This window comes from Cnephaeus nilssonii (genome assembly GCF_951640355.1).
Source record: "Cnephaeus nilssonii genome assembly, chromosome: 14".
In the NCBI taxonomy this organism is placed as follows: domain Eukaryota; kingdom Metazoa; phylum Chordata; class Mammalia; order Chiroptera; family Vespertilionidae; genus Cnephaeus; species Cnephaeus nilssonii.
The window spans coordinates 48,738,456-48,756,636 of record NC_137085.1 but is presented as its reverse complement, the minus strand read 5'-3'; the positions used below and the strand labels follow the sequence as shown (position 1 = coordinate 48,756,636).

General features: G+C 44.8%; 1 protein-coding gene across 2 annotated transcripts in view; it reads right to left on the bottom strand.

The window, feature by feature from the left end:
* Positions 1–10,696: 10,696 nt before the first annotated feature.
* RCL1 (RNA terminal phosphate cyclase like 1) overlaps positions 10,697–18,181 on the bottom strand; it is a 56,799-nt gene continuing 49,314 nt past the window's right edge. The window contains exon 9 of one of the 2 annotated variants that reach the window (XM_079790381.1): positions 10,697–11,497. In XM_079790381.1, coding sequence (XP_079646507.1) covers positions 11,347–11,497 — 151 coding nt within the window. In that variant the 3' untranslated portion in view covers positions 10,697–11,346. Of the gene's footprint in view, positions 11,498–11,556; positions 12,045–18,181 lie in introns of those variants that run through there. The other variant, XM_079790382.1, reaches the window with a different exon arrangement.

Here is an 18,181-nt window from a genome sequence, read left to right as displayed (position 1 = left end):
GATGTCCGACTGCCCGTTTAGGCCCGATCCCACCAGGATGGTACAGCCCAGCCTGTACCCTCTCCAATCTGGGACATCCCTCTCACAATCCAGGACTGCTGGCTCCCAACTGCTTGCCTGCCTGCCTTCCTGATTGCCCCTAACCGCTTCTGCCTGCCAACCTGATTGATGCTTAACTGCTCCCCTGCCAGCCTGTTTGCCCTCAACTTCCCTCCTCTGCCAGCCTGGTCACCCCTAACTGCCCTCTCCTGCAGGATTGATCACCTCCAACTGCCCTCCCTTGCACTCCTGGTCCCTCACAACTGCCCTCCCTTGCAGGCCGGGTGCCTCCCAACTGCCCTCTCCTGCTGGCCATCTTGTAGTGGCCATCTTGTGTCCACATGGGGGCAGGATCTTTGACCACATGGGGGCAGCTATATTATGTGTTGCAGTGATGATCAATCTGCATATTACTCTTTTATTAGATAGGATAGAGGCCTGGTACACGGGTGGGGGCCAGCTGGTTTGCCCTGAAGGGTGTCCCGGATCAGGGTGGGGTTCCCTTGGGGCGTGGGGTGGCCTGAGCGAGGGGCCTGTGGTGGTTTGCAGGCCGGCCACGCCCTCTGGCAACCCAAGGGGAGGCCCTGGTATCTGGAATTTATTTTCCTTCTACAATTGAAACTTTGTAGCCTGGAGCGGAGCCAAGCCTGCTGCTCCCTCCGGGGCGGCAGCCATTTCTGTGGCAGTTAATTCACCTTCTACAATTGAAACTTTGTAGCCTTAAGCGGGTGAGCCTGGCCAGGGTGTGCGGAAAGCTTTGCTTCCCCTGTTGCCGCCGGCAACCCTGGCCTGCTCTCTCAAGCTCCATTCTGCCGCCATTTGTTTGAATTTGTTTACCTTCTATAATTGAAACTTTGTAACTTGAGTGGAGGCTTAGGCCTGCAACGGCTATGGAAAGCTTGGCTTGCTCTGTTACCTGGGAAACCTTGCTCTCTGTGGCTGTAGCAATCTTGGATAGGGTTAATTTGCATACTCGCCCTGATTGGCTGGTGAGTGTGGCTTATGTAGCGGAGTGATGGTTAATTTGCATATTACCATTTTATTAGAGAGGATTTTATTTTTTAAAATATACTTTATTGATTTTTTAGAGAGAGGAAGGGAAAGGTTTAGAGAGTAAGAAACATCAATGAGAGAGAAACATCAATCAGCTGCCTCCTGCACACCTCCCACTGGGGATGTTCCCGCAACCAAGGTACATGCCCTTGACCAGAACCGAACCTGGGACCTTTCAGTCTGCAGGCCGACGCTCTATCCACTGAGCCAAACCAGTTAGGGCAGGGTCCTCTTTTAAAACATCTAACATTTTCACAGACCTGTCTTCTACATGATAGAATATGTAAGTAGTAATGGAAAGAGTACAAATTCAGTAATGCTTCAAAATGAATTCATGGATTATTCATAACAGCAATAGTTCTTAACATTGGGAAAGAGTCACAAAAGAATGTACAAGTCGTATTACGTGTGCAGTCCTCTGGGGCACGTGATTTCCCTAGCAAACAGATAAGACAAGTAGAACAGCCCCTGAGGGACTAGAGCAGCTGACCCGCGGCTACTCCGGGAGCGGGGGCAGCCCCCTTGTTTTGCCACAGCTATTTCCTCGGTATTGTCAACAAAGGCACTCACCACATGCTCTTTTCCCTCCGAGGTTAAGTTGTTTTACACTTCTTTTTACTCTCTTCTTCCTTTCAGGTAGATGTTCAGAGTTCAAGTTCTCTTCATTATTTCCTAACCTGGGTCACAAATCCAGGTCTCTGAACCTTTGCAGCTATTTCACCTTCTGAACTCCCAAAAGACAAAGCTCAAGTCTGCAAATAGCACCTATTCAGATTGTCAAGAACTGCAGAAGTTTATCCCTGGTGCACAGCAGCGATTTTCAACCTTTTTCGTCTCATGACACATATACACCAATTACTAAAAGTCTGCGGCACACCAAAAAATATATCTTTTGCTGATCTGACAAAAAAAAAAAATAGGTCTAATATTGATTCATTCACACCAGATGGCTATTGTGTTGGCTGTTATCATTTTTTTTATTTGACAAATTAAGGCAAAAGAGGTCAGTGCCCCTGTCTAAATAGTCAGGTATTGCATGTTTTAAAAATTCTTACGGCACACCAGCTGAAAATCGCTGACAGGATCTAAGCTTTAAAAAGCACCCATGTTAAGTTCTGGAAAGCCCATCAGCAGAGGAGTGGGGGTGTCCAGGGCTTGTTTTAAATACAAGAGTTTCTGTTAAAACCCCATTTAAAAAGCCCATCCCAGGTCCAATGCCTCATGGACCCTGTCTCTGCATGTTGGTGGTAACTGCTAGCAGGTGGTGCCCCGGTCAGAGTTCTCTGAAAACCCAGGTGTTGGGGGCTCAGGCTTGGCCTAAGAAGTATGGCCAACCATTTCTCCATGATCGCCTTCTCCAGGGGGTTCTCCCTGACCCATTACCAAGAAGGGTAATCTTCCACAATGCTCTGGCACTTTCCCTGCCCCCACCCCCCCAATCAACAGAACTTCTACACACACCTTCCAACCCCTTGCTGAGAGCTCAAGAGGGCTCTCCTGCCATGTGAAGGCTCTGAGCCCAAAAGAAAAAAACAATGTGACTCTCAAGAAACAGAAGTGGTTATAATTATTACCTGAAGGGGAAAAAGTAAAGTCCCAGCCTATTCACATACTTGACCCATCTAGTTCCTAGAAGCCCAGAAGATGGTAAAGGGCTTGATGGGGCTGGTGGCCATTGACCTGAAGCTCATCTGTGTGGGTGGTCGATGCTATTGGCTGGAGCAAGGGTTAGGCATGAGGCCTGGATTTTCCACCCGGTTCCCTACAACTGCTCAGCTTCTCACAAATCCTACATAATGAAGAATGGAACGAACGGTTTGCCTTTTCCTTGACAAGCCTATTAGACCAGGAATCCCTAAAGTATGATCTGCAGAAAAAGAGCGCAACATGCAATACCTTTTCTTGGAGGGTGGGGAAAGCAGGATATGGAAAGTCCCATGGTCAAGTCAGCTTAAAAACAGTGGGTTAACCAACAACAGCTTCAGCTGCCTGTACTTCTCAGAACTATGCTAATGTACATAGTGACTCTCCACTTCTTAGCTGCAGACTGCAATGTCGTCTACACTTCTATTGCGCCCTTCACAGGGAAAGCATCCCATGATGCTCGTGCACCATGGGAAGTGCCACAGTGGCCCGAACAGGCTCTAAATTGGAGGTGTGCACAGTGCTCTGACTCCTAATCCTGCTGCTGGCCCTGAAAGAGGGCTAAGGTGCAGGAGCCTAAGGCACTTATCCAGCACTATAGGCAGGCCTTCCTGTGGAGATTACCTCCATCTGTGGTACCTCCTTCCCTACGCCCCTGCCATATCACAAGTAAGTCACTTGTGTGTGTGCTTTGTTTTCTTTCTTTGAGGAAAACTGCAGAAGAGTGGGACAAAAGGGATGCCTGAACTTTATTTACCTTGGAGTGGATAGGAAATCACAAGAGTTGTACCTGAAATTCTTAATCTAACTAAGCATACATGCATGCACCCATAGACAGGTATGTATATATATACCATATAAAACTTATAAAAACAAAATAGTGCAAATTACTGGAAAATAAGAGAAACATCTATCACACTCCCATTCTAATACCCTGTCATCACTTATATATGTCTTCACTGTTCTTCCATAGGTAGCTCTTTATATTGTTTTTTAATTCTTGTATTCCAGGAAATGGAAAAAAGCTCCAATCTTCGTCCCCTACTTCTGACTCTGCCATTCCAGACACTGCGGAGGCTCCTCTCCTTCAGACCGACCCCTACTCTTCCTCCTGACCCACAACCCACATGCTGCTCCACCAGAACTGGTCACTGCCACTTCTCCCCATGTTAGCATCATGGGTGTGCTCCCGCTTTAGCTCAAGAATACCACTGGCTAGCCCTAACCGGTTTGGCTCAGTGGATAGAGCGTCGGCCTGTGGACTGAAAGGTCCCAGGTTCGATTCCGGTCAAGGGCATGTACCTTGGTTGCGGGCACATCCCCAGTAGGGGGTGTGCAAGAGGCAGCTGATCGATGTTTCTCTCTCATCGATGTTTCTAACTCTCTATCCCTCCCCCTTCCTCTCTGTAAAAAAAATCAATAAAAATATATTTTAAAAAAAAAAAAGAATACCACTGGCTAAAATGACGAACTTTTGCCCAGTGTTCATATCAACCTTGGCCTTCTGGATACAAAGATCTTGCCTTTGTCAGGCATCATTTGTTGAAATGAATTCATTCTAGCCTGCCCAATTCTATACCATAATGCTGGAAGATTTTGGATGGTGAAAGATTGTGGTGGGCTGGCAGTATTGTGGGACATCCTTTCAAGAATATTCAGGGAATTAGTTAATGAAACCTATCGTGGACAACTGTTGTTTCTGCCTTCCCAAGTGTCTGCTCTCTTCTTTGTAGAAAGCATTTAGCTTTTGCTTTTGGAACCGCCTCTTAACCTTTTGCACTCGGATGTCGAGTGTGACTCCACACGGTTAGCATTAGAATAAAGGAATCGAGAAAAAAGCAAGCGAGTGCAAAGGGTTAATCCACACAATTTGGGCGAGGTTGACATCACTACCACTCCAGGGCTGAGAAGAGAACCCACAATCTGGTCAATCAAAGCATGCTGGAGTCAGCAGAGGGAGACACAATTCTGGGAATTATAATTTTTAAAGTATTGAGTAATGGGAATCTGCCCAATAAGGTTGCTGGGAGAATAGAATATTAGCAAATGCCTGCTGGAGAGGGAAGAGAACACTGAGGAAAGCAGAGCTGAAAGGTGGAGGAGTTTTCTGATGACAACGCAGTTCTTTACATTGTACTGGTAGACTACATTATAGTCTGATAATACTGCAGTTCCTCAGTTTGGTTTGGTACCCACAATAGCTCTGGGATCTGACAGCCCTGAGGTAGTCCTGCCTTTTCACTTCCCCCTGACTGGATGGGTCCTGTTGGAACACAGTGAACTGCTCGGAGATGCCTGCAGGCCCACTTTTTACCTCAGTAACATTTGGCATGGGCAGTTGATCCCCAACATGCATGCAGGTGCTATATCTTGTCTCTGGTCTTCTTTTAATTTTTTATTAAATTATTATTATTTTTTTTTATTTTAGGGAGAGAGGAAAGGAGAAAGAGAAAGAAACATCCATTTGTTGTTCCACTTATTTATGTATTCACTGGCTGATTCTCTTATGTGCCCTGATAAGAACTTGTAACCTTGGGGTATCAGGATGAAACTCTAACCAGCTGAGCTACCCAGCCAGGGCTTGTCTCTGGTCTAGCTGAGTATATACAAGTCCAGAGGTAAAGATAAACCCTGTAAAACTGATGCTGGCATTAACCTGTTAGGAGACTGCTTTGAATCCCCACCAGGGACTGAACAGCTCAAAAAGAATCCTAAGCATTTAATACATAACCATTATGTTAATAAATCCTCTCGCCCTGACCGGTTTGGCTCAGTGGATAGAGCGTCGGCCTGTGGACTGAAGGGTCCCAGGTTCGATTCCGGTCAGGGGCATGTGCCTTGGTTGCGGGCACATCCCCTGTGGGGGGTGTGCGGGAGGCAGCTGATCGATGTTTCTCTCTCATTGATGTTTCTAGCTCTCTATCCCTCTCTCTTCCTCTCTGTAAAAAAATCAATAAAATATATTTTAAAAAATAATAAAAAATAAAAAAATAAATCCTCTCAATACCAGGATGGGCAGTAGATATTTCACAGCTTGCAGATGAGGAGACGCATCTCTGGTGGAGGACCTGCACAGTACCAGCATCTACTGACACAGCTAGGATTCCAACATAGGTCTCATTCCTGACCCTTCGCTACTTCCACAGTGCTCTACTAAAACTCAAGAAACCAAAAGCTTTCCTCATAAATGATTGACCTTTTTAAAAAAATAAAGCTTTCAGAAACTGCTTTAAAATCATAGCCATGCCAAACCTAAAAAGATGAACCCAGCCCATACCATCCTAGGTTAGCAGGAAAGAGAACTAAGAGACAACTGTGTGGTGAGAGCTAGGCAGGGGAGGCACCCAGGGGTGATGAGAGCGCGGTGGGGGCTACCTCGGCAACTGCTGGGGCTTTGAGACTGACAAGTAGCTCAGTGAGGGGAGCACTACACAGCTTTACTCTTGAGGCCTTTTATGGCAGGATAATTAAACCACACATGTTAAAACACAGCCATATCCCAAAGTTCTAAGTTGCTTTTTATAACTTTGCCTTTTAAATTGCTTGACCAGCAACTCATTTAATAGATGATTAACTATGATTCCTTGGCAATCGTGGGGGCTTGGAAATGCTATGAAGAAAAAAAAGTCTCACCTATATTATTTTCAATATTCTAACAAGGTGAGAATTGTTTCATTTTGAGAATATTTTACTATGTTTGCTCTTTTCTTTGCATAATTTGGAGCCAGTGTTGTTTTCCCTACGTTTGTTTTTTGAAAACATTTTCACTGGTTTTTCAAAAGTTTACAGATCTTAGGCACGATGCCTTTAATTGCCTAACAGATAAAACAGCAGAGGACGAAACTATGCGGGAAGGTCCAGGAACCAAGTGCACTCAGCACTTAAAATAGCCCGAGGTCAGTTGTCGTGACCCGATACTGGATCTCTACATGTAGCAAGCCAGGGACCATTTCAAAATATAAGGTCCCCACGAATATCTTTCCTTAAGGACGAGAAAGGGCTTCCGAATGCCTGACCACTCCCAGATGCAGCAGGAAGAGGCAGCTGTCTCTACCATTTTCCTTCCTTGGGAACGAACACCTTCTACTCCTAAAACAGAGACAAGTGCCCAACGGCCTCCAGAGAGCCCAGCGGCAGTCCCGCTCCCACGGCTGTGGCGACAGAGTATTCACAGATTGGACACGTGAAGTTGTCATGAGTATTATTGTTGGGCTGGTTCATTTTCCTTCATCTTTAATTTGGCCTCTGATTTCTAGAAAGTCACCTGCTTGCATCCATTTGAATATACAGTTCCCAAATCATAGCAGAAAGTGTTAAAATCAATCTGAATATTTTTGGATGTAAAGATCTTTAGGGGGGTTAGGAATGGTGAGGAAACACAGAAATAAAGAGTGACCGGAGAACTCAGAGAAAACATCTCCATGTTTAAAAAAGTTATACAATGCAACTAACCTTCCTGCCACCCCAAATAAACCTGTAAGAATAGGGGAGGGGTAGAAGAGGCGAGAGGGCATTTTCCTGACCATCGCATACATCTCCCCCGATTCCACAGAGGACACCCAAGTGTGGAGAAGTGAATTACTTAAGGCTGTCACAGCTGGTTAGGAGCTAAGCTGGGCCAAAAAGCAAGCTGAGCTTCATTTACTCCTAAGATGCCCATCACCTCCCCTGCAGGCCCCACAGAGAGGTCTCAGCAGAGCCACTAGAGGAGGAGTAAACACTGCCCTGGCCCATCAACAGGTGCTGCCCGAGGCCCCTGCCTCAGGCGTGGTGTCAGACTCTCTCATAGGTATGGGCCAAATGTGACAGAGAATTAAAGCAGTCTCCAACCCAGGCAGCCCCTGACAAAATGAGTTTTTATTTGCTTGTAAGTAAAGGAATGATGCCAAACATTGATAAACTGTCCCACTCAAATGGCTTCTTAAGAGGTAGCCCACCAGGAGCAAGAAAAGACCTGGCTGCTATTGGCATTCATTCCCTTGAACTATTAGTCATTTCCGAACACGGGCCAGAGTTCTCTGCACATGGACACTCTAAGCCCAGGTCACTACTTCTTATCCACTCTGGAGCCCGATAAGGAATAATGGAAACCCAGGCTGGGCACACAGCTATTGTACGGCTTTCCACTCATCACAGACTGGCTAACATTGCCCATGGGCACCTCTACAGCTCTCCAACGAAGAACCAGCAGGAAAACTCAATGCAATTGCACATTCTAACCCTCTTACCATGACCAAGGCTCCCAGTAAATCCATTTCTTCACCCTGCCTTGGTCCCCTCATCTCACCCAGGTGAATCCTTTGGGCACAGCTAAAACTGGTAATTTAGTTCCTTGCTGTTTCCTTTTCTCCATGCAACTTTGATTTTAACCGCTTCTTCAAGCCTCCTCCAATTCATCCTGCCTACGTCCTTCACTGCCTTTTGCACCTGCAACTCTTCCCCTCAGTCACCTTTGGCCTCTCCTGGGAGCCTCCCAACACCAACGACCTAATGGAAAGTGGCCACCTCCTGGTCTCTAGTTGTAGAGGGACTAAGAGGACAGGGTCACCCTGCAACTTAAGTTTGGGTGGTTTTTTTTTTTTTTTTTTTTGGTTGAATCTGTAATCGGGGATGTCCTTCACCACTTTTTATCAGAAAAGATAAAACAAAAACAAAACCCCATGAGGCTTAGCTGCCTTATGACGGTAATTTGGATTTCCACAGTCTCCTGTTGCTCTTTCCCCATCAGCATGGCATGTTGCAATAACCTAGCTTCCTCCACCCCTATCAACTGTCTTGATGAATATGGCAACATAATCATGATGATGGAGGGGGGCTAGCCGGTGTTTACACAGAACATAGTTGAAAGGTGTCAAAAGGCGAAGCAGGGCCTGGTAAATGACAGGAAGGTAAAGGCAATGATTCTCCCATGACCCCAATAAGGTTATGCTTAAAAAAACAAACAAACAAAAACCCACCATCACTAGTCTCATTGAGGGTCTATCTCAGAGTGGTCTATCTCTGTCGAGGGAGCAGATAAGCCAAGGCAGAAAACGAAGCCCCAAATGCTAGAATCTCTCATCAAACTACCCCGGGGCAGCTGGACCTATCAGGAGCTAAGAACAAGGCTGAGGCCACAGGAACTGATCGTCACTAAGATGTACCAGCGACCTGCACAGGATGGCTTCTTCCCAAGAAAGGTGCTGCTTCTCTTGGGCATTTGAGAAAAAGGGCTGGGAGCAGGCTGTTTAAATATTAAATGTGTCCTCTTTTGTGGCCATATCATCACCACTACTGCCAGATATTGCCACTCCAAAAGCAGCTGTGCCAGATGGAAGGCTGGAAACCAACAGACACTTCTGTGTTTACAGCAGATAGGGGTACACGCTCCTTCTACTGCTTGCAATGACCTGCCTGGAGTCCATATGACACCCTAAATTGACCAACTGTATCATTGCCACAGCTTCTTCTACGGACGAACACTCCTGTAGAGGAGTATTTGACATGCGGCCCCTTAGTTTTGTATCCAAACATTGGAAGTTCTGGGTTCAAACACCAGCAGCACTAAATAAGACTTCAGCATGTGTGGTATGCAAAATTCTCAGATGATGGACAGGTTCCCATCCCCTGGCCAGTCAAACACTAATCTAGGTATGCTAAGATCAGATGACCTGAAGATAGGAAGGTTATCCAGGGGGGACTGTGATATGAGTCATTTAAAAGGAATGTTTTCCTCAGCCTGTACAAGAGGAAGTTAGATTCAAAGCATGTGAAGGATCTGATGCAACAGGAGGGTTTGATGCACCATTGCTGGCTTGAAGACTGGGCAAGTCAAGTTATGAGAAAAGGGTTCAGTCCCTGTAAGCTGAGAGTTGGCCCCAAACAGCCAGAAATGAGGAGCTCAAGTCCGACAACCTGAATTTTGCCAGCTGAGTGACCTGGAAGCACATTCTTTCCCAGAGCCCAGCACTGGCTGACACCTTGACATCAGCCGTGAGACACTAAGCAGAGAATCCAGCCAAGCCCACCAGGACTGCCGACCTCCAGAACTGTGAGATGATAAATGGGTTATTGTTTTAAGCTGCTAAGTTTGTGGTATGCAGCAACAGAAACTAATACAGCATGGAAAGCTCTCGGCAAGTAGAGTGCACAGTTCAAAATGGTCTGGCCTTCCTCAATGTTAGCCTCAATCTCCACATCCTCCCACACCCCAGTCGTAACAGCAGACTTGCTCAGGCCTCTTTCACTGAAAAAGAAAAGGGTGCCAAGAGGATTAGGGAGGCAAAGACTTTTCATACTTCCAAAGCCCACTCCAGGAGGGGAATACCACTTGGAATCCTAATAGAAAGAATTAGATCTTCCCCCTTCTACCAACTCCAATGTCATAGCCGCAACCCTGAATATTCCTACACATTCGTGCTGGGGAGGCCTTTACTACCTGGCCCCGTTCTCATAACTGCGTTCACTGCAAGCAACCTGGAGGTATGAAGTCATGTCCACACCTGGAACAAGAGCAGGTATGCTGTAGGGGGCAGAGTCCCCAAGCATGCATGTGCCTTGCCTGTGATGCAACCCACTGCGTGAATGGCATCTTCCTGGGCCCCTCCACGTCACCATGTGGGACTTGGGAAACGGGAGGAACCAATTCAAACATGAAGTCATGCTGCTCGCTGTGCTCTGAGTGACAGTTCTCTGACTCTGAGTGAGGACTCTCATGTATTCTGCTAGCATCCATGAAACATTAATAATCTAACTTCCTAGCTTATACGTGAGGCAAAATTCCAGACTCTGACATTATTACACTCAGATCTTTAAGTCAGGTGGTCTAATGTCTTTACATTATAAATTTCAAAGGAACAAAATATCCTTTTTGAATATTCTTGCGGAGAGAATAAATTCTACATCACAGAGTTATTATGAGAATAAAATAAGAAAATGTATAGCACACCTGAGATAGAGAAAATATCCAATAACTTTAATTGGACCCCTTCCTCCCCCACACCCCCGTCCCCAAGCACTCATCCCCACACACACAATGAACCAGACAGGGAGCAGAATCTGTCTCCAAGACAGCTGAGTCCATTCTGAAGATGAGGGATGAAATAGTCTCATATACCGTTTTTTTTTCTTTCTTTTTTTTCTGAAATATGCGTAACACTGCATTACTCATAAAGAGTTTCCACTGTGGTTGTCTCATTTAATCCCTACGCAGAAACCAAGGTTCAAAGAAGTCAGTCCTTGCAGAAAGGACAGTAACAGATGCCACAGGTCTGGAAAACGGCCACACGACAGGAGCCAGGGATGTGGGCTGAGGAAGCACTGCTGACATGGAGCTGTGATGATGGTCTAGCAGCGTGACTGTGTCCTGAAGGCCTGTTCTTTGTCCAGGTAAGCGAAGGGAGCACATCGTGACAGGCCTCCTGAGGAATGGCAATACCACTGGAGAAATGGCTGGAAACCACATGATATAAATATGTCTTTTATTTGCATATTCTGATTGTTTTTAAATGGAAAATGAAGAAAGGCCTTAATATCCGAGGCTATCCTGTCCTGTTTGGACTTAGTCCCTCTGGGTCCTTGGCAGCTTCTGCTTTGTCTGTAGGCGTTGGGGCCTTTTATCCTGTGACAGTATCACTTGAGGGTCTTGCTAAGGTTGGAGAAGCCAATGCCAACACAGGTCATCAGCACTTTATCCCCGCCCTTGCATTCTTCACCACATGGCTTGGTTTCAATTTTAAACATAATCTGGAAAAAGCTCTTCAAATGCCGCAAAAATTCTATCCTAAAATATAAAAAAGGGGAAGAATGAAAGAGGAATTTGATTTTTTAAAATATATTTTTATTGATTTCAAAGAGGAAGGGAGAGGGAGAGAGAGAGATACATCAATGATGAAAGATAATCATTTATTGGCTGCCTCCTGCACGCCCCCCAATTGGGATTGAGCCTGCAACCTGGGCATGTGCCCTGAATGGGAATCAACCAGAATCAAACCGTGACTTCCTGGTTCATAGGTTGATGCTCAACCACTGAGCCACGCCAGCCAGGCAGAATTTAATTTTTTTTTAAGTTCTCCTCCACCTAGAACCCAAACTTTTGATTTCAGATCAAGGGGAATGACCAAAATTAAGCAATTCTCATCAAGCTGATTAAATAATATTCCTTTATAGCCTACCAGTTTCCAAAGAGGATTTGTGTGTGTGTAGAGATGCACACAATACAAGCAGATTGTTTAAAGAAATAATGTTAGAAGTTAGTACACGACAGATAAGTCCTGTCCTGCACCCGTGTTACAGTGGACATAAATGTGGCATTAATCTCTGAGTGGCTCCTGCAAAGAAAGAAACACATACTGTCACAATTCACAGCGTCATGCAGTAAAACCAAGCAGAATGACTACTGCTGGTGCCAAAACAGAGACGTGTCTCTTCATTCCTCAACCTCGACAGCCCCCTTCCACTCAGTTAACAAATATTTACTGAATGCCTACAATGTGTCAGGCACTGTTCTTGATGCAGTCAACTAAAAATCACTTCTCACATGAAGTTTTCAATCTAATGGGGCAGACAAGGTAAGTTAAATATTCTTGAAGAGGGAAATTTAAATAACAAACAAGGCAGATGAGGAGGAAATGTGGGTATAACAATATCTATGTGTATATGGAAGGAGGCAATATTAAATAAGGTGGCCAGGAAAGTGCTCACAGTAAATATGGCAAGAAGTTTCATGAGGCTGTTTCTTGTCATCTCCCTTAAGACAGAGCTATGGCTTCACCCCAAGAGTACCTTGGGAACAGCAATTCTGTGGCAGGACCATGGTATGAGTATGTAGGCTTCTACTGGTCTGGCCTATAAGACTCACCTGGAAGAACTCATTAAACATACAGGTTCCTGAAGGCTCTGATCCACTGGCAACTGATGGGGAAGGCCCGTCCATGTGGAAGAGCCCAGAATCACAGGCACACGTAAAGAGTCCCCCTTCCCACCCTTTTCCAGACCCTGTCTCTCCAGTGCAGAGGAGCCAGAAAGCTATTATTCACAAGCACCACTGGTGATTGTTATCAGGAAAGTTTGAAAACCATTAGTTTAGTTAGGAACAGATGGTCTATATACCTGTAATAAAGTATTCCAGCAATCTTGTGTTGTGCTCCCTGCCAATCAAACCATCCAAACTCCCTACCCCAGCCAGATGGTTCTCAGCACTGAATGTACATGGAATCCCCTGAGTGCTTTCAAAATACTGATCCTGATACGCAGATCAATGGAACGGAATTGAGAGTCAAGAAATAAACCATTTACATTCAATTGATTTTCAAAAAGGGTGCCAAGATAATTCAACAGGAAAAGAATAACCTTCTCAATGAATGGTGCTGGAACAACTTCACATAGGCCCTTTCTTAACATCATACACAAAAAATAACTCAATACTGCCCCAAGATCTGCATGTAAGAGCAAAAACTATGAAACTCACAGAAGAAAACAGAAGTAAATCATCATGATCTTGGGGCTAGGTGGTGGTTTCTTAGACACAACACGAAAAGCAGAATGATGAAAGAAAAAATTAATAAACTGGACTTCATAAAAATTAAAACCTTTTGTGGACACTATCAAGAAAGTGAAAATACAATCCCCAGGGAGAAAATATTTTAAATCACATATCTGTTAAGAGTCTAGTATATAGCATATATAAAGAATTCTTACAACTCAATAATAAAAATCCAATAACCCAATTTAAAAATGGGTAAAGGATCTGCAAAGACATTTCTCTAAAGAAGATATACATATAACCAATAAACACACAAAAACATGTTCAACATTATTAGTCATTAGGGAAGTGGAAATCAAAACCACTATGAGATACCACTTCACACCCAATAACATGGTTACAGTAAAAAAGAGATAATAACCAATGAGTGGGTCAGATAAAAAATGGTCACCACTGTGGAAAAGTCTGGCAGTTCCTCAAAATGTTAAACAAGGAGTTATCATGTGATGCAAGAATTCTACTTTTAGGTATATACAGAAGAGAAATGAAAACATGCACCCCCACAAAAACTTGTACACAAATGTTCAAAAGAGCATTATTCATAACAGTAAAAAGGTGGAAACAACTCAAATGCCCATTAACTGATGAGTGGATAAACAAAATGTGGTATACCCATACAATGGAATACTATTCAGCCATAAAAAGAAACAAAATACCTAAACATGCTACAATATGGATGAACTTTGAAAACATTATGCTAAGTGAAAGAAGCCAGTCACCAAAGAACTCATTGTATGATTCCATTTACATGAAATGGACAAAACAGGCAACTCTATTATAGAGGCAGAAAGCAGATGATTGCCTGGGGCTGGGAGGATTGGGAGGAATGGTGAAGAACCATGAATGGGTAAAGGGTTTCTTTTCCGAGATGGTGCAATGTTCTAAAATTAGATGGTAGTTATATTTACTTTGTGAACTTTGTGAATATATTAAAAACCACTGAACGGTACACTTTAAGGTAGTATATGAATTATATCTCAAAAAGCTACTTAAATACATAATATATATTTGTGAAGTTAAAAAGAAGTATTGATCCCTGCTCCCACCCTCAGAGTATATACCAAACTCAATATAATGTCTTCTGCAATGAATTTCCCACCCCTTCCTGTCCCTCTGTCATAATCAATCTAGTCAAAGTAGGGAAAGACAAAAAGGAGAAAGGGGGCCCAAACAAATCCTCACCCTGTCTGGCTGACATGACCGGCATGTCAGTGGTTAAGAAATGAAAACAGGAACTCCCTGGAGAGTATTTCTGGTAAGTGCTACATACACACAGAAAAACTTCTTATTTCTTTTTAAAATATTTTTCACTTATTTTATTTATTTATTTGTTTGTTTATTTATTTATTTATTTTTAGAGAGAGAGGAAGGGAGAAGGATAGAAACATTGATAAGAGAGAAACATTATCGATCTGCTGCCTCCTGCATGCCCTCTACAGGGGATGAAGCCTGCAATCCCGGCATGTGCCCTGACCCGGAATCAAACCAGTGATTTCTTGGTTCCTGGGTCGATGCTCAACCACTGACCCACACCAGCCAAACATCATCTCTTTTTAAAATTTTTTTATTTATTGACTTTTTTAGAGAGAGAAAAGGGGAAGGGAAAAAGGACGTTGGGGAGGGGGGGGGGGCATTGATTTGCTGTCCAAAATAAATGTTATTTATACATTCATTGGCTGCTTCTTGTATGTGCCCTAACCAGAGATTGAACTTGCAACCTTGGCATATTGGGACAACACTCTAACCAACTGAGTTACCCGGCCAGGGCCAATTCCTCTCTTCTTTACTCTCTCTCCATTGAAACCCATTATACTTGATAGGCATTATGTCTGGCATTCAATAATGAGGCAAGAAATAGAATTTAAGAGTTAGAACTAATTTTGAGAAATGACTTAGCAATTAAGGGAAGTCAGTTCTTCCCCTGCTGGCTTTACTGTCTTACCAATTTTCAGGGTTTTGTACCCCACCCTGTCCTAGGAAAAAAAGAAAAACATCAAACCCATAGATAAACAGTCCACATCTGTGGGCAAAGCCTCCAGCTGGCAGCAGTGCAGACAAAGCCAGCATCTCACCCACTCACCCACTCATCTGCATTCTAAGGAGAAAACAGCTCTCTCTCTCTCTCTCTCTCTCTCTCTCTCTCTCTCTCTCTCTCTCTCTCTCTAGCTGCTGACCGGGCTCTAACACAGGCCTGCTACCAGAGCCTCCCCAGCCTACTTCACTCTGAATCATTCCACTGTGCTGGAAAAACCAGACACCTCCCCAGCTGGCAGACTCCTAAGAGGCCTCAGCTTGCTTCAGATCTCTTGGAGAAGGATGGAGAAACACAGGTTTGAGTGTGCAGGCCTACATATTTGCAGCTCTGAGGTATTTGTAGCCTTTGGAATCGTTAGAAAAAGCAAAGTCGGTTCCCCTTTTTACACAATGTTCTGCCAACGGCCTGTCTGAGGAAGACTCTGTAAGGGACTGGATTAAAATATGCTTCAGAATGTCCTCCTACCTCCAGCTATCTAAGACTAAACATGCTCAGAGGCTGAGAAACAACCACAGACAATATTAAATCCTAACAAACAGTCTCTTTAAGAAAATGAAAAGCAAACAGAGAATAAACTCGCCCCACATATACACGCAGTGAGCAAAAGTCACATCGGTGCTGATCCACATCCTTCTCCACAGCTCCAAGCACAGGCCCCACCAGGCCCCGCCTCTTCCCTTCCTTCTCTTCCAAGCACCATTCTGTAGATCCACACTTCCCAGACCCAACCACATGGCCGCACAGCCAGGCAAAAGAGAGCCATGCACGCTGAGAGCAGCTCTGCTCCTTGACAGAGGACTGCCCACCTGCGCAGTGTAACTGGCAGCTTTTCAGACCACCCATATTAGGCAGCTGGAACTGTAATTCCTGTATGAAGGATTTAGAGAACTAAATCTGTAGTAAACTCTTTTTTTTCTAATACAAAGTGACTTATTGAAAAACAAAATAAAAAACCCAGACCATGAAAGCCCCCAGGACACCTGAGAAGCAGGTTTCGAGAATCCTGGAACACAGAGAGAATTTTTCCCATATATCTTCCAAGAGTGGGTTGTTCCCACCAGCATTATTGATCAACAGGTGACGGCCATTGGGCTCAAAGTCATCTATCCGTTGAATCCCAACTGCCCAGGACTGACCAGGTGCCAGACTCTGCCCTTTAAAATACAGCACACCTCTCACCAGGTCCCTCTTCTAATGCCTGCTGGAGAGTGGAGATGAAAACAATCATGGGGATATCTCTCTCTCTCTCTCTCTCTCCCCCCTCCCCCTCCCCAAACACAAACCACAACAGAGGGCCTTGATTCCTGCTCCACCAAATAACTCAGATATTGGGGTTGCCTACTTCTCAGGTCTAAGGAGGGGATGAGAGACCTGGGGGTGAGAAAAGAATCTGCTGGATGAGGCCCCTGTAGTCATTAAACCACAGCTTTAAATATATTGGTGGTGCTTTTTCTCCAGACAGAGGCATTCCCAAAGCCCAGCTTGCCTCTGCTCTAAGAACAAACTGGGTTATAAAGGCAGAAGGAAACAGAGAGTCAGGCTGGTTGCATGGTTGGGAGATGTGGGTCCCAGGACAAGTTTGGCTAAAAACTCACTATGAGCAGGTCCCTGAACTCTCTCATCCAAAAAGTAAAGACATCACTTGCTTTTACCATATGCCAAATATGGTCTGCGGCTCAAACAGCTTACTAAAGGTGACAGGGCTTTGCTGCAGCATTTAAACACAGTTAAATCACACATGTAAGGTGGAGTGGTATCCTGCCACCTGAGGAGAGCAGTTAAACAAGTGAACCCAAATAGCTGCAGGTTTGGCCACCACGTCCAGTTTCCCCTGCATATGCATTTGATCTTCACACTGCTGTGCGACAAGACAGGGTGAGCCAGGAATCCCCAGCCCAGAGGTGTTTAAAAGGACACTGGGCTCTCACAACCCAGCACTTCACAAGTAGCAGGAAGAGGTCATTAATTAAACTTAAAAAAAAAACAACAAGCAGGCATGGTTCATTTTAGACTCTAAGACAGGAGATCATTTTGCAGCAAAATTTGAACTGAGGATTCTGGAAAGATGTGGCATGGCATCCTGTCTCGGGTAGGGAGGTGTCTGAAGTCCAACAACAGGGGCGGAATCCCAGCACTTGCATAAGAGCAGTGAGTCAGGGAAGCAGGGACTCTGGACAAGACTGCCTGGCTCTGAACTCCACTTGCTGACTATGTGACCTTGGGCATGTGACTCAACTTCTCTGTGCCTCAATCCCCACACCTGTAAAATGGACTGTGCAATAGTAACCTCCTAGGGTTATTATGAAAACTAAATGAGTTCGTATTTGTCAAGTGCTTAAAACATTGGGCCAACAGTAAATACTGTGTTTGTTAAATAAACACCTACCTTACGCAGTTCTTGGGAACAGTGACATGTGTGTTGTTTATTTAGCAATATGACTACAGTGGTTAGTCATAAATTTAAAAATTAATGGAAACAGATTTATAGATATCTGAGCAAACACTTTACAGCTGACTTCAGGCCTGAGATAACCCAAAGCAAGTTTACTGGGCCTCCTGGTGTTCAGAATGACCTTAACAGGAGATTGGGTTTTCCCAGGCTGGGGCAGAGCAAGGGGGTATCCTGGCAGAAACTGCAGTGTCCAGCACTGACTGGGCTCTGCCAGGCCCACTGCATTGCTGGCTGGGAGCACTAAGTACCTTGCTCCATCTTCATAAACCCGACTTCAGGACCATTCACCTCCACAGAAAAGACCAAGGCTCAGAGATGCTAAACGATGTCCACGGTCCCCCAGTGCTTCCCGGTAGAGCCAGCATTGAAATCGGGTAGACTGCACTTCAACGACCATGTACCGACAACACGTAGAAGGCTCTGTAACTGCAGTCTC